The sequence below is a fragment of the Silurus aristotelis genome (assembly GCF_946808225.1).
Source record: "Silurus aristotelis genome assembly, chromosome: 5".
Classification (NCBI taxonomy): Eukaryota; Metazoa; Chordata; class Actinopteri; order Siluriformes; family Siluridae; genus Silurus; species Silurus aristotelis.
Window position 1 is genome coordinate 26,378,254 of NC_139578.1, and position 17,408 is coordinate 26,395,661.

General features: G+C 35.1%; 1 protein-coding gene across 1 annotated transcript in view; it reads left to right on the top strand.

The window, feature by feature from the left end:
* Positions 1 to 17,111, top strand: part of LOC310726646 (basement membrane-specific heparan sulfate proteoglycan core protein-like) — a gene marked incomplete at its 3' end in the record, with an annotated part of 183,800 nt that extends 166,689 nt beyond the window's left edge. The window contains 16 exon segments of the mRNA XM_083542389.1: positions 2,632 to 2,904; positions 3,326 to 3,592; positions 5,089 to 5,334; positions 5,433 to 5,540; positions 5,679 to 5,732; positions 5,813 to 5,854; positions 5,959 to 6,015; positions 6,101 to 6,175; positions 7,106 to 7,183; positions 7,441 to 7,500; positions 9,194 to 9,271; positions 9,500 to 9,577; positions 10,351 to 10,419; positions 12,800 to 12,868; positions 13,952 to 14,020; positions 17,104 to 17,111. Coding sequence (XP_083398515.1) covers positions 2,632 to 2,904; positions 3,326 to 3,592; positions 5,089 to 5,334; positions 5,433 to 5,540; positions 5,679 to 5,732; positions 5,813 to 5,854; positions 5,959 to 6,015; positions 6,101 to 6,175; positions 7,106 to 7,183; positions 7,441 to 7,500; positions 9,194 to 9,271; positions 9,500 to 9,577; positions 10,351 to 10,419; positions 12,800 to 12,868; positions 13,952 to 14,020; positions 17,104 to 17,111 — 1,631 coding nt within the window.
* Between the last annotated feature and the right edge of the window lie 297 nt (positions 17,112 to 17,408).

Here is a 17,408-nt window from a genome sequence, read left to right on the forward strand (position 1 = left end):
GTGTTTTTTTAGCAAACTCCATGCGGGCTTTCATGTGTCTTACACTGAGGAGAGGCTTCCGTCGGGCCACTCTGCCATAAAGCCCCGACTGGTGGAGGGCTGCAGTGATGGTTGACTTTCTACAACTTTCTCCCATCTCCTGACTACAGCCACAGGTGGAGCTCAGCCACAGTGATCTTTGGGTTCTTCTTTACCTCTCTCACCAAGGCTCTTCTCCCCCGATAGCTCAGTTTGGCCGGACGGCCAGCTCTAGGAAGGGTTCTGGTCGTCCCAAACGTCTTCCATTTGAGGATTATGGAGGCCACTGTGCTCTTAGGAACCTTAAGTGCATCAGAAATCTTTTTGTAACCTTGGCCAGATCTGTGCCTTGCCACAATTCTGTCTCTGAGCTCTTCAGGCAGTACCTTTGACCTCATGATTCTCATTTGCTCTGACATGCATTGTGATCTGTAAGGTCTTATATAGACCGGTGTGTGGCTTTCCTAATCAAGTCCAATCAGTATAATCAAACACAGCTGGACTCAAATGAAGGTGTAGAACCATCTCAAGGATGATCAGAAGAAATGGAAAGCACCTGAGTTAAATATATGAGTGTCACAGCAAAGGGTCTGAATACTTAGGACCATGTAATATTTCAGTTTTTCTTTTTTAATAAATCTGCAACAATGTCAACAATTCTGTGTTTTTCTGTCAATATGGGGAGCTGTGTGTACATTCATGAGGAAGAAGAATGAACTTAAATGATTTTAGCAAATGGCTGCAATATAACAAAGAGTGAAAAATTTAAGGGGGTCTAAATACTTTCCGTACCCACTGTATATGCTAAATTTTACTCTAAAGCAGGACTATTGATTTTTGTGAACTCTCTTTATACACTAAGTTCCTTGCAAAGCTGATTATTATACTATATATATGCTGAATAATGGGTACATGTATTAGGCTTAGATATAAATTAATATAAGCAATGTTATATTTTATATAAAGCATATTGTTAAATGATATTATATAGGTGTTTAACCACATAGGCAGCAGATGTGTATCAATATATTTGTTGGACATTTACTGACATTTTCTATACATGACTTCTGACTGAATTTTGCAGTGCATGATGCACATGAGTATTGTTTGGCTGTTTTGCACACTGTGCACAATGCACCTATTTTCTCAGGACACTTTCACTTCAGTTCACCAGAGAGGGTTTATTAACAGTCTCACCACCATTCAACACTCCTCTTCTGTGGAATAATGTCAATAAGGAGATAAATCACTCGTGGCCACTTTGTGACAATGCATTCCTGTATAATACAACACTTGTTAACTGCTAACAACTCAGAAGCACATTAACACTGCATACATACGATAAATCCTCACATTCTAATTCCACTTGCACATAAAACATACAACAGAACATCTCATAGTCTCAGAAGTGTTTACAAAGTGGTATCAAGTGGATTTCTACACTTAATCATCTTAATTATCTCTTTAATTGAAGAGCTCTCACAAAAGCCTTCCTCTCTCCAGCATATGCAATGCAAACTGACGAGGGGCGCGCGCTCACTTCAAAATATCAGTCCGCATAACAACAAGAGCGAATCTCAAAATAAAAGTCTCTTACAGTAAACAGTAAAATGAACACTTATTAGTCAAAGAAAGAAAACGGAAATAATACAGCAATACAGGATTTTTGTAAAAAAAAAAAAAAAAGCAAATGATTCAATTTGTGTGTTTAGTGTATTTGTGAGTTTTACAGTAAGTGAAGAGAAGAAGTGAATGGATCTGATAGGCTGGATGAAACACTGAATAAATGAGATAATAATGGTTTAATATGTGCATTAAGTTATGTTTTTTTTTTTAAATGTGTAAATAAACAGGCAATTAGTGTAAAATGGAAAATAATAAATGTTAGTTGGTCTTCCTACTGAGTCATTTTAAATATGCATATGTATTTATTGGTGTGTTTGCTGTGAGATGACAATAACCAGTTTAATTCATGTTTAGTCAACACACAAAGTGTAAACAAAAATTGTGTTTAAACCTTTCTAATCAATCCTGATACAGTAAAGATTATATGTGGAGATTTGTGTTCCACTTTTTTAATATATATATACTGTATATATATATATATATATATATATATATATATATATATATATATATATATATATATATACAGTATATATATATTAAAAAAGTATATATATATATATACATACATACATACACACACACACACACACACACACACACACACACACACACACACACACACACACACACACACACACACACAATTTTTTTACACTTTGTGTTTTGCCTAAACATTAATAAAATTGGTTATTGTCATCTTTTGTATATATATATATATATATATTTATATTTATATTTATATTTATTTATTTATTATTTTTTACTTTCTACACTCACATAAATAAATGTAGAGTACCTGCATCATCACACAGAAGTTATTTTCTGATCCTCATTACAATCAAAGTGGAGCTTTACATTTAATATCTCTAATTTCATGCTCATTATGTGTCAAACTGCAGGAATATAAAAGTTGATTGGCGGAAAACGTTAGTAAAGTGGTGATTAGTAACAACTGTTCTGAACTGTGTGTTTTGTCTCTAACAGAAAAACCTGAACCTGAACTCACATCAGATCTTAAAGGAGCTGCACTGACAGGAAACTCAGTGACTCTGTACTGTACACTGAAGCTGCAGTCTGCTGGATGGAAGTTTTACTGGAGCAAAGACATACAGGGCCGTGATACTGAGACTGAATCAGGTCATTTCTTCTTCAGCTCAGTCAGTGTCTCTGATGGAGGTCAGTACAGATGCAGAGCTGGAAGAGGAAACCCAGTCTACTACACACACTACAGTGATGCACTCTGGGTAACTGTTACTGGTGAGTACAGTACAGTAGTAGTATTTTCAGTAGTATTTATATGCCTTTGTGTGAATGAGTGAAGAGGAGACGGTTTAAGCTTTTATAATGAATCATTATGTGTAAAACAGGCAGAGAGATAAATAAAGAAATGTATTTAAATGTTTAATCCAGTAAACCACAGCATTTTAAAGAGGAAGCTACTGTTTACTTTGTAAATGATTGTAAAAGATGCAATCAATGAAAATAAGAAAGTTAAAAGATGTAAAGTCAAATATAAGAAATAAATAAGAAATAATATAAAAATTAATAAGAAATAAAAATAAGAAAGTTAAAAGATGAAAGGTCAAATATTTAACTGTATACTTGATCTTTTATCCTTAATCTGAATGTAGTTTTAAATATCTGCATAAATGTTATTAATAATGATATACATTAACAGATGAATCTCCCCGAGTGTCTCTGATCATCAATCCCAGCAGAACTCAACACTTTACTGCTGCCTCTCTCTCACTAACCTGTGAGGACCAGAGAGACTCTACTGGATGGACAGTGAGAAGATACACACACAGTGAGGCATCGCTTGATTGTTCATCAGTTTCAGGATCTACATGTAACATCAGCTTCCTCTCTCCATCACACACTGGAGTTTACTGGTGTCAGTCTGAATCTGGAGAACGCAGTAAATCTGTTAACATCACAGTACACGGTGAGTCTTTATCACTTCTCATCAGTAGAATTTAATACATAAACCTGATCTACTATATAGACATCTCATCATAGTTTAGTGTCAAAAATGATTAAAGCTTTAATATGATTATATACTACAGTCATGGCTGGTGCTATCTATAGGCAGAGGGCGTGGGGTTTGGATGGGGGCCTTTATAACCCTGACAAACCTAGACACAAGTTCACCAATCAAGACAGGCAGCGTAAGACAGGGCTCTTTACCAATTAGATAAAAATAACTGTCCTTAGTTTGTAGATTAAGTTTCTAGGGTTTCTTGTTTATTCTGAAATTGTGGAAGGAAGGAGGCTGGGGTGCCTCCAATATAAATTTTGCCTAGGACCTCCAAATATCTAGAACAGGCCCTGACTACACTTATAGATAGGAATATTTTTAAGATACTGCCATATTGTTTAAGATTAATTATGTTAATTGTGTTGCCGGCAGAACAGAGTGCAGGTTTGAATGACTGCGATATGATCTTCTAGGCCATGGTGTTATCCATAAGCGTATGTAATATTAAATCTAACTTCTATTAATTCTATTCAATTCAACTATTAACTATTAATTTAATTTAGTTAGTAATTTTTACATTCCATATAAACTTTAAGTACTTTTTAAAATGTAGTTTTTAAAGTTTGCTTAAAACTATTGAACTGAAGTACTGAAACCACAAATAAAATAGAAGAAAAATTAAAAGTGAACACTTGTACCTGTAGGTGTCATTAATTTGTGGAAAGGCCTCCAACTACAACGTCCAGGACATAATGGGCTCCAGAACATCTAACAGCCCTAAGGACTGTTGCATTGACTAACTAAATAATACATAATTTTATATAATTACAGCTACAGAGTATTTAAGGTCTCACACCATGCTAGTTTAGTGCAGCATATATACACTTGATTTGACATTTAGGAAAATCATAGTCCTAATCCAGATTTAATCTACACATTTTCTCATCATCAGACTATTGCCCTTCTAATAAAAATGTTTTTGTCTCACAGCTATCCTGAAACTTTATAAATAAATCTATTTTTAATCTGCATTTGTATCTGTTTCTGCCAGATGACAGTGGTTCATAAACCATTATTTGAGTAGTCATATAGCTTATATACTGTATAACCTGTAAATATATTTCTCAAAATAATACATTACATTTTTTTTTTATTTCACACAGTTCACTAGATTTTTTTTAAATCCTACTGTACATGCACCTTTTCAGGTAAAACATTAAAATACACTAAAAGAATAAAAAAAAAAATGGTACCATAAACAGAAAATTTTGTACCCTTTTCTGAGAGTGCAGTCTCATTTGTTGTATTTTTTCTATTTAAATACGGGATGTTAAACAGCTCTATAAAAAGAATCTCTTAGAGGAATGCAATGTTGTTTTGAAATACTTAAAGTCCTGTCATAATACAACAACATTTTTTGCAATGTTTGTGTTTTCAGTATGTTGTCTTTCTCTTTCCTACAGATGGTGACGTGATCCTGGACAGTCCTGTCCATCCTGTAACTGAGGGAAGTCCTCTGACTTTACGCTGTTTATATCGCAACAAAAACATCTTAACTGGTATTGCATTCTATAAACATGATTCAATCATCCAGAATCAGACTACAGGAATGATGACCATCAGCAGTGTGTCAAAGTCAGATGAAGGTTTCTACCACTGTAAACATCCAGAGAGAGAGGGGTCAGTGAAAAGTTGGGTTTCAGTCAGCGGTAAGGAAACTATTTCTTCTTCTTTAAATTTGAGATTTAACAATACAGTTTAACTACACAGTGTTTAAATGGATATTCAGGTTTCATTATTCTTCCAGTTTTACCTTCTAGAACCAGTGGTGCAATTTTGGGACTATGTTTGGCCTTTGTGTTTGTCATCATAATAATTGCACTCATTCTGCTGTTGCGCTACAGGAAGAAAAAAGGTATGATATCTGCTATAGTGTATTTATTTTTGCAGAATTTCCCATAAAGCTTCTTTTAGCTTACGTGTTTAAAGTTTAATCAATATATTTGTGTAAAGGCAATATTTTGATGTGTTATTGTTTTACTCTGGTGAGAAGGTGTAGAATATCAGCCTCCCTCTACAGTAAATCAGGACACCACACAGCCTGCAGGTCAGTTTGCAATAACAATATACACTTTATGCTTTTGTGTAATATTTTTGCTTTATAGTCTTTACTTCTATTTTTTAAAGGTGCTGAAAGCATCTATGCAAATGCTGCCATCATGACCACAGGTATAGTTTATTTACATGAATAAAACACACATTTGGCAACAATACATTTCAGTAGCTTCTTTGTTTCAATGTTGCTTGTTTTAATATTTTACTTAATTCTGCAGCTGGCCCCAGCAATGGAAACAACCCAGAGGTTGTGACTCGAAAAAAGAAGCAAAATGGTTAGAACCCTGCATGAAAATAAATTATTATCCTTTATTTTTACCTATTGCCTTCAGCCTAAATCTAAATAAACTTCTATATTAGATGATGCAGCCAGAGTGCCATGTGATATGAAAGATTTACACATTGAGATGAAGAACCTCAAACTTCACAGTAAAGGTAACACTGTCTACTGCACATTATTTTCAAAGTTTTGTTAGAAACAGTCTGAAGTCTCTTTTTTAGAATTTAGTCTCTGCACTGAGACCAAATGATGTGGTTTTCTCTGTGAATAATTCTAAAAACATAAAAAAATATATGGTAAATATAATGTTAGCTAATAAAATATTTTTTTAGAATATTGCCCTTCGAAGTTAATTTTAATGTTACCACTTCTATAATTTCATTGGCTAGTTATCTCATTGTAACTTACATATACAGTGCAGTGTGCAGGAGTGTGTTCTCCAGCACACAATATTTAACTGAATTTAAAAACTGAAAGAAATCTTTATTTATGGAATATTACACAGTGTTCCTCCCATGTTCCTCCAGTGGTTTGGGTGTGCCATGGCAATCTGTGTGTCATTATATTGTTGGTCCATCAGCTTCAGTGTCAGAAACATCATCTCCAGGCCACATATCAGTTTGATTGTTATGTAATTAAAGTGCAAAGCAAATCAAATTTGATAAACCCACACCATGAACATAAAGCATGGATACTAAGCAAAACTGCACAAGGAATAAGCTCATATCTGCAATACAAATAAAAGCACATGGAGTTGAAAACATTAACAAAAGTATGAGACACAGACAGAAACTCAAACTTAAATAGGTGTACTAATTAAGGAAAACTAAACAAGTAAGTGATCAGTGATAAGTGAGTATATGTGATGTACAGGGGCTGATAGGTAACATAGTAAAATGCCAATTTTGGCACAATCCTAACATTTGATTTTTATTTTTTTTGGTGCACTTTTCATGCTACAAGCCTCAGGATCTTGTATGTTGTAATGTATTTGGTAGCAGTGATTGTTTACGAACTGTAGTATACCTTGTGAAAAGGATTGTTATGAGGAATGAGAAAAAAAACAGACCTCTTTTCCCTTTTAGATGCTGCCACCGAACCGAGTGATTTGACTTATTCTGAAATTAACATGAATAAATTTAAGAAAGCGAAGGGAAAACCAGGTAGGACTGAATTATCTTATTTGCATAGTGGATACATTTTTATGTAAATGAAATATGAGGTTTTGCTAAAGCCTTTGGATTATTTCCCAGGTGTTCATCTTAACGTATACTATTCAGAAACTCATTTTATACAGAATCATTTAATAAATACAATGAAAGTAGTAGATGAGTTAATGTACTGCATTTGTGGAAGTGTATGCAGTTAATATAAATGGTGTGTTTTATAACACACTTAATCATTGAGTGTTCTTCACTAGGAAAGAGCAGTGAGGAAGCTGACACTGTGTACTCAGAACTGAAGCAAAACCCAGATAAAGGTAAGATACTATAAGCTCACTTAGTATACACGAATTCTCTGAAAAGCAGTTTTACCTAAGCAAAGAAATATTTACACTACATTTACACTACATTCAGTAATATGGCAGATGCACTTACATTGCAAAGAGAATAGACACAAAATAATGGTCTGGAAGTCAGAACTGAGGCATACAGGAAGTCCTTTAAAGACACAGGATTTAATACATTATTTTGTTAGTGTTTGTCATTGAATACAAGAACAGGTCAGCTTAACTAAGAGGGAAGACAAATACAAAACAATTATCCAAAACATGTTCAAAAAGCATGAATTTGTACAATTCACAAACAGACTTCACTGGTGCAAATGAGGTCAAACAGAAAAAATATGAAACTACAAAGAAATAAGTATTAAAGTTAGGTATACACCAAAGAGCAAGCGTTACAGTGTGCGTTTTACTTCGCTTTACTTTCGCTCGTCTGTAAATGAAATTTCTTTTTGTAGTCTGTGTCTGTGACTCTGTGTAACAGAGCACAGTTGTGCTCAATCAGCAGAGGGAAGACTGATAGCAGGAGAGCATAGTTGTGTGTTGGGTGTTGAAGTCAGTAACGGTGGTTGCTGGGAATATGTATGTATGGACATCACAACCTGGGTTTAGTGCGTAGCAGCAAAGCTTTAAATGTGGTCATCACCCGTCTGCTTTACGTTTCACGTTAAAGCTCCATGAATTCATCCTTATGAATGGGTTCTGTCATATTTACAGAGTATTCATAACAAATGATCTTGATAGCTCACCAATTTTTTCCCCTTGCGATAAATACACTTAATTTCTATAATTTAAAAGTATATGGTTGATGATTTGATGGACACTTTTGGGATGAACTAATAGACAATCATGCAGCAACTTTAAACATTTGTACTAAAGATTCACCACCCAGCCTCCCCTCTTCACTATGAAAATTAGGGGGGGGTGGTAGATGTCCTGGGGCTGTCTGGGAGCTCTCTGAGGACTTCTGTCATCTACCACCCCCCTATTTTTGGGTGCTTCACGAGCTGAACTTTAAGAGAGGGTGAGCTATGTTATGGATATCTTGTATATTTTCCCTCCATACCACCAGAGGGCACCCCTTGTCATACCAGTCTTTGACTGTTCCCCTTCAGGCCTCTTTTATTTCACTTATTAACCACATTATTTAAGCTCTTTTCTGCTGCTCTTTGTTTAGGCATTAACTCACTTACTATCTGTCTTACATAGATGTATGTAAGTAGTGATTTTTTTCTTAGACATGCACTGTGTAGGTGGTTTTTTTTTATTTTTATTTTTTATACTTTTTACAGTCCCCTAGTATTAGCCTTGCCCTTTCCTAGTGTTTAGTCTTTTTTTAAATGAAGTTCTGCATTTGCATCCACCTTCCTGCTCTCCTGGATTTACTATCTAACAAATGTAACTGCTATGATACGTATGTATCATTAAGCTGTGTATCATTAAGTGTATAATTGTAACCATTTACTCTGTGGAATATAATGGGAAGTGTTTATGTTGTATTCATAAGAAGATCAAGTTAGTATTCAAAAGTGGATAAAGTTACAGATAGTTATAATTGGTTCTGGACTGTGGGTGGACTTGGACTGTGTTGTAGCATGTGAAGGTTCTGTTAATTACAGAATTGTAACAAAACAAAGAATGGGGAATCAAATCTGTGTCTATATTATAGATGCTGCCACTGGAGGATGTGATGTGACTTATGCTGATATTGACCTAAAAAAACATAAACGAAAAAACAAAAAACAAGGTGGGCTAAATGATTTCAATGTTTTTGTGGCAAGTAAATTCCATTTAAAAATTAAACTGTTTAAACCATTTAAACCCTTTAATTGTTTGCCAGTTATTCATCTTAAAGTGTAGTATTCAGTAACCATTATGAAATGCTCACTAACTACAATGAAAATAACAGAAGATGTAAATATACAATAGCTGTGGAATTTGAAGACGTTAATATAATTGGTGTGTTATATCCTAGTGAATGCTAAATCACTAAAAAAGAGCACTGCGGAAGCCGACACTCTGTACTCAGAACTAAAGCAGAAAACAGATGAAGGTAATATAAGTTCAAACACCCACAATACACAGAAGTAAACACTCTCCACACTACAGATCTACTTGGGCAAACATACATATGTGGGAACATTCAGTCAAATACTACATGTTTCTTTAATAGTGTGGCAGATGATCTTAAAGTGACTTGCAAAAAGTGCAATAAGATTGTTGCACACAATACAAAAATCACCAAACCTTGACAAATATACCATTAAACAAAGTTATTTGTTAGTGTTTGTTCTTGCTGTTATCACCATCAAGCTTAGTATGCGTTACATTTCTAACAACTCCACTCTTTTCACCTCAAAACCAGTGTTATAATGTTATAACAGGTCTTTCACTGTACAAACGGTTATGTAACAAATCCAGTTGAATTAGATGAATTATTTTTTATTTATTTATTTATTTATTTATTTATTTATTTATTTATTTATTTATTTATTATTTTTTTAAGGTATTAACATTTGTATGTGTGTTCTGATTGTGTGAAGCACCATGACAGCTTAAATTAATTGCCCCAAGGGGATAAATAAAGCTCTAAACTAAACTAAACAATGGTTTTCAGCATAAAGTCAAAAATCTAAATAATATTTTTTTGCAGCCAGTAATTATTTTAAGTTCACTTTTTAACTTTAGTAAAGACAAGAACTAAAAGTGATTGTACATCAATGCAGTAACAATCAATGATTAAAAACTCAAAAATATCGTAGACTTTTCTGTAATTCAGTTGCACTGCTCTCTGTTCTGAAACTTTTTGTGTGTTTCATACTTCAGGCAATTGCCCTAAGCCTGCTGATGCGACTTATGCACAGGTTATGGTAAAGGGCAAAAAAAATTATGCAGGTAGGAGTCATTTTCTATTCTTATCACTGTACACACAGTGGGTTTGGAAAGTATTCAGACCCCCTTAAATTTTTCACTCTTTGTTATATTTCAGCCATTTGCTAAAATCATTTAAGTAAATTTTTCTTCCTCATGAATGTACACACAGCACCCCATGTTGACTGAAAAACACAGAATTGTTGACATTGTTGCAGATTTATTAAAAAAGAAAAACTGAAATATCACATGGTCCTAAGTATTCAGACCCTTTGTTCAGTATTTAGTAGAAGCCCCCTTTTGATCTAATACAGCCAGGAGTCTTTTTGGGAAAGATGCAACAAGTTTTTCACACCTGGATTTGGGGATCCTCTGCCATTCCTCCTTGCAGATCCTCTCCAGTTCTGTCCGGTTGGATGGTAAACGTTGGTGGACAGCCATTTTTAGGTCTCTCCAGAGATGCTCAATTGGGTTTAAGTCAGGGCTCTGGCTGGGCCATTCAAGAACAGTCACGGAGTTGTCGTTATTTTAGCTGTGTGCTTAGGGTCATTGTCTTGTTGGAAGATAAACCTTCGGCCCAGTCTGAGGTCCAGAGCACTCTGGAGAAGGTGTTCGTCCAGGATATCCCTGTACTTGGCTGCATTCATCTTTCCCTTGATTGCAACCAGTCGTCCTGTCCCTGCAGCTGAAAAAGACCCCCACAGCATGATGCTGCCACCACCATGCTTCACTGTTGGGACTGTATTGGACAGGTGATGAGCAGTGCCTCGTTTTCTCCACACATACCACTTAGAATTAAGGCCAAAAAGTTATATCTTGGTCACATCAGACCAAAGAATCTTATTTCTTACCATCTTGGAGTCCTTCAGGTGTTTTTTTTTTTTAGCAAACTCCATGCGGGCTTTCATGTGTCTTACACTGAGGAGAGGCTTCCATCAGGCCACTCTGCCATAAAGCCCCGACTGGTGGAGGGCTGCAGTGATGGTTAACTTTCTACAACTTTCTCCCATCTCCAGACTTCATCTCTGGAGCTTAGCCACAGTGATCTTTGATTTTTTGTAGCCTTGGCCAGATCTGTGCCTTGCCACAATTCTGTCTCTGAGCTCCTCAGGCAGTTCCTTTGACCTCATGATTCTCATTTGCTCTGACATGCATTGTGATCTGTAAGGTCTTATATAGACAGGTGTGTGGCTTTGCTAATTAAGTCCGATCAGTATAATCAAACACAGCTGGACTCAAATGAAGTTGTAGAACCATCTCAAGGATGATCAGAAGAAATGGAGAGCACCTGAGTTAAATATATGAGTGTCACAGCAAAGGGTCTGAATACTTAAAACCATGTGATATTTCAGTTTTTTTTTTTTAATAAATCTGCAAAAATGTCAACAATTCTGTGTTTTTCTGTCAATATGGGGTGCTGTGTGTACATTAATGAGGAAAAGAAATAAACGTACCGTATTTTCCGGACTATAAGCTGCTACTTTTTTCCCATGCTTTGGCTTAAACAATAAAGCTTCTAATTCATGTATTTTTCCGGGGTTTTTCCCGGTTTCACAAGCTTCAAGCCAAAAAACTGAGCCCCATAAAATTAGACCAATGAAATTGCCGAACGGGTTCAGGTGAATCAATGAAACTTTTTAAATCATATCGGGTGCACTCCCACTGAATCTAGCCGCATCACATCATAAATATGGATAAGGTTCCTCTTTGACATTTGACCTGCCGCTCACTCGCACTGGCATCAGGAAATGCGAATCATTCGTCACGCTGAAAACAACCGGGCATGAAAAAACGCACTTCACCTGTGTTCTGAGCTGCACGGCATCGGGAGAAAAGCTCCACCGATGGTGATTTTTAAACGCACGACGATGCCAAAAGAAAAACTCTTTGTTGTAAAAGGAAGTAGGAACACAGTGAACAATGACTTTCTTGGTAGGCTACTGTTTAGATACAAGTTGTGTAACAGACACTGTCTTTTGTTAAACCCTGTGTAAAGTTCATTAGTTTCAGTGTAGACACGGCTTATAGACAGGTGCGGCTTATTTATGTTCAAAATAAAAACAGTTGTAAAATTCAGTGGGTGCGGCTTATATTTGGATGTGCTTAATAGTCCGGAAATTACGGTAGTTCTGGACTGTGGGTGGACTGGGACTGTGTTGTAGCATGTGAAGGTTTAGATGTGTCAGGAAACGAATGAACGGGAGGCGGAAGCCGGAGTATAGCTCGGGCTCGGGTTTAATACAGTACTGTTTAACTTTAGTAAAGACAAGAACTAAAAGTGATAGTACATCAATGCAGTAACAAACAATAATAAAAACTCAAATAGTGTAGACTTTTCTGTAATTCAGTTGCTCTGCTCTTAGTTTTTGTTCTGAAACTCCTTTTTGTGTGTTTCATACTTCAGGCAATTGCCCTAAACCTGCTGATGCAACTTATGCCCAGGTTATGGTAAAGGGCAAAAAGAATAATGCAGGTAGGAGTCATTTTCTATTCTTATCACTGTACATAAATAGGCTTTGACGATTTGATTAAATGGACCGGATCTAGTGCTTCATTTTTAGTAGGATCAGTCAGAGGTCTGGTGACACTGAAATATTTAGGAACAAACCTACGATAATTGGCAGCCTCATAAATTTTCTCATTGCCTTTTTGGTCAAGGTTCTCAGGCAGGGTATAATCGATTCTGTCTGGCACACCTGTTTAAGCCCAGATTAGGTGCTTCCACCCACCCAGTGGCACACTTTATTGGGTTTACTGTGAGTCTTGCTGTTTAGACACAGCATTAACTTTTTGATAATTCACACAGAATTGGACCATCACATCGGTCTTGCGCTCCAAGATCCCTGGGCTGCTTTTATCACTGTGGGAACCCCATGTCAAACATATCCATGGGTTCATCCTGAAACACCTTTTTTTGTTCAGGTAGTTGGTAAAGGAATGTTTTCTCATTTCTCAAGTGCTTGGCCTTTGGATTGTGACGGAATTTATTTTTCCTGTGGCTCTTCAGGACCAACAACTGGGATGTCTTTGCATTTTTTTTATATAGCTAATCTTTAATAATGGCAAAATCGGGATAGGATAAACCAATGTGTGGCTGGATTTCTCTTATCTCGATCAAACTGCTCCAGCGGAATATCCTTGAGGAGAATACCCCAATGGGAGGTGTGTGCAGAGCTCGCTTCTCTCGCTATGTCTGCCTGACACAGATCTAATGTTGACAACTTATTAGAGAAAGACAATGCCAGCTACATACTGCATCTATTAGAATAGCATGAAATGCCTGCCTGCAGTCTAGACCTTTAACCATTTAAAAACATTTGGTGCATAATCAAATAAAAAATACAACAAAGGACACCCAGAACTGTTGAGCAGCTGGAATCCTGTATCAGAAAAATATGGGACAACATTCCTCTACTTTCTTTGAGACCTTTTGCAACCATTAAATTTTAAATAACCTTAGATATTAATGCAGTAACCAACATAATACATAAAAATCCTAAATATATCAGATTTTTTTTTCTGAAACTGCTTTTTATTTGTCTGTTTCATATTTCAGAGGATGTCCCTAAACCTGCTGATGCAATTTATGCCCAGGTTGAGGTAAAGAGCAAATGGAATAATGCAGGTAGGTATCATTTTCTAAGCTTATTTCTGTAAATAAATAGGAATCATTATATATATATATATATATATATATATATATATATATATATATATATATATATATATATATATATATATATATATATATATATATATATATATATATATATATATATATATATATATATATAGTAAACTGTAAACAATTATTAGGGCTGTCCTAGGGGTTCATTATTTATTCCAGAGTGGAAATGTGCATGCTCTCACACCTGGTTAACCTACACAAATATCCACAAATGTGAATGTATTCAAATATGGGGTGTGCTGTTTAAAAATGGTAGAAAAGGAAAGAAGTAAAGAAAAAGTTCAGACGATTACTGCTACTATTAACCTGAAAAATAAACTCCTCAACTAAGAGTTAGTTTGGACAAATTAATAAATGTAAAGTAAAATAAATTAAAGAGGAAAAGAGAAATAGAAGGAACTATTGAGCCTCAACATCCCCCAGCTGCCTCACAAGGAGGAAATTTTACTCAACTGCTGTGTAGAGATATGAATTAGGCAATCATGATGTTGGGTATGGGCCTGTTAGCCAATCGTAATCAAGTAAGGATTTATGTTTGTAATTTCCAGCTCTCTGTGAACGCTGATTTTAGAGTGGTGTGGATGTCACAAAATGTAAAACAGCTGTGCTGTGGATGTTCTTTATAATTTTGGAAGACATCCAACTAGGTCAGAGAGCAATGAGAAACACTGACAGACCAGCTCCAACCACCAGAGGGCACCTGGAAGCACTGTTTCAATTATAATCAGTGGCAATAAGAGTCAGGGAGAGCATTTTTAGCAGGCAGTATCTGCTTCTTCTTCTTCTTTTTCTTCTTTTTCTTTCGGGTGCTCCTATTAGGGGTCGCCACAGTGGATCATCCTTCTCCATACCCCCCTGTCCTCTACATATGCCTCTTTCAAACCAGCTACCTGCATGTCTTCTTTCACCACATCCATAAATCTCCTCCTTTGTCTTCTTTTTTTTCCTCCTTATATTATCTATATTAATAATAATATTAATAATGATAATAATAATAATATGTAATATAATATGTAATATCTTAGGTATGCTTTATCTCTTGGTAGTTTACTTGATTGAGTTATTTTTTACACACGTGTTCAAGCACAATTTGACAAATTATACCCAATAGTATTCTGTATTGTTAATTATAAATTTCCTTCTTTTTAAAGCCGTAACAAACCAAAAAGGTTCCAAGCTAAAATATTTGAAACATTCAAAGACATAGTGCAGAGATGGTAAACTTAAAAATAATAATAAATGTAAAATCTTTTTTTTAAATTGCACTGTAGTATATAGGAAGCTCAATTTATCTTTTTTTTTTTTTTAATTAATGTTGAAGTAATTCTAGTGGAAAAACAGGAGCTGAATGTATTTATCCACACACCAATGTGAAATTTATCATTTATCAATTTGATAAAATAATATAGTAATGAATAATAATAATAATAATAATAATAATAAACTTTCTTTCGGCTTCTCCCGTTAGGGGGCGCCACAGCGGATCCTCCGCACGTTTGATTTGGCACATGTTTTTACGCTGGATGCCCTTCCTAACGCAACCCTCCCCAATTTATCCGGGCTTGGGACCGGCACTGAGAGTGGCTGGGGATGGTTCCCTGACCGGGGATCGAACCCGGGCCGCAGCGGAGAGAGCGCTGCATCTTAACCACTAGACCATCAGGGAACATAATAATAATAATAATAATAATAATAATAATAATAATAATAATAATAATAATAATAATAATAATAATAATACACAGTAAAATGTAAACTCTCTCAGGCCTGGAGTTTTATTATGTATTCCAGAGTGGAAGTGTGCATTCTCTCACACCTGCTAACCCCCACACAAATGTCCATACATGGTCAATGCAAATTAGCTTACATGCATTTAATATATATGGGGTATATATATATATATATATATATATATATATATATATATATATATATATATATATATATATATAGGTCAGATATTTACTGTTTTGATAACCTGAAAAATAAACAAAAATAAATTAAAGGGTTAATGGAACAAAATAGCAGTACAATTAAAGGAACGTGTTTATTATTATTGTATTTTTTTTATTTTTTTGCACTAGTCTCAGCTATTCATAATTGGCCGATGACATCCCCACACTGTCTTACATATATACAATATACACAATATACAGTGTACAAATCTGCTGGCTAGAGATATAAATTAGGTAATCATGATGTTGGGTCATCATTGACAAAGAAATGCCCATAAACCACACTAGGAACCCAAGAGTGGCAGCTTGTTCATACCGGAGCTTGAACCCCACCTGACCTTCCAATAAGTAATCTAGATCATTATTCACGGAGATACCACTTTTCTAAAACCATACTTAATAAAGTTGGTGACTATGCACAGGTCAAAGCTTTCATAAATATATACCCAATATCCTTCCAAATATTTCTTTACAAATACCAATTTGTTGTGTATGCAAATTCTTGACCTATTTTGTGCATAAATATTGTTTAAGTAAGGATTATACACGTTTACACCCCTGATTTTGTAAGTTATTTAAAGTTCTAAAAGATAGCTGGATATTTCCAGCTCTCTCTGATCGCTGATTTTAGACTGGAGTGGCGTCATTAATGTAAAACAGTTGCTATGAACGTAACTTCTTAAGACAGCCACTTAGACAGCCTAGACAGCTTAAGACAGACAATTTTTCCTACCACCAGAGACCAGTTCCTCCCACCAGAGAGCACCAGGGAGCACTGTCGAAATAATAATCAGTGCAGTCAGTGGCAAAGAGAGCATTTTCAGCCAGTATATTATCGAGAACAATAATAATAAAATAATAATGATAATCTTTAGTATTAAGCCAGATCTTATGTTGGTATGTTTATATTTCTGTGGGTAGTTCACTGGATCAAGTTATTTTATGCTCAGAACACATGTACATAAGTTCAAGCACAATGGGTTTATGAAACTTTTTAGATTTTTATGCAATTTCATACATAATAGTAATCTGTATTGTTAACTGTAAATTATCTTTTTTTTTTAGGTCCTTAGGAAATGAGAAAAAACCTTCCAACATCAAGTTAATGAACATTTAAACAAATGGTACAGAAGTGGTAATTTCATCTTTAAAAATAATATGTTAGTGGAAAAACAGGAGCTGAATGTATTTATCCACAAAATGTTGGTGGAATTCAGTATTAACTATGTATTTTTGTGTTATTTACATACTTATGCCTATGCTCATTAGTGGACTATAAAGGGAATAAGATTTTTAGAATAATTAAATATTGTCCGCTCTTCATATTGTATTGCCCTTCAGTAAGCTGTTATTCTTAGACCATTATTTGG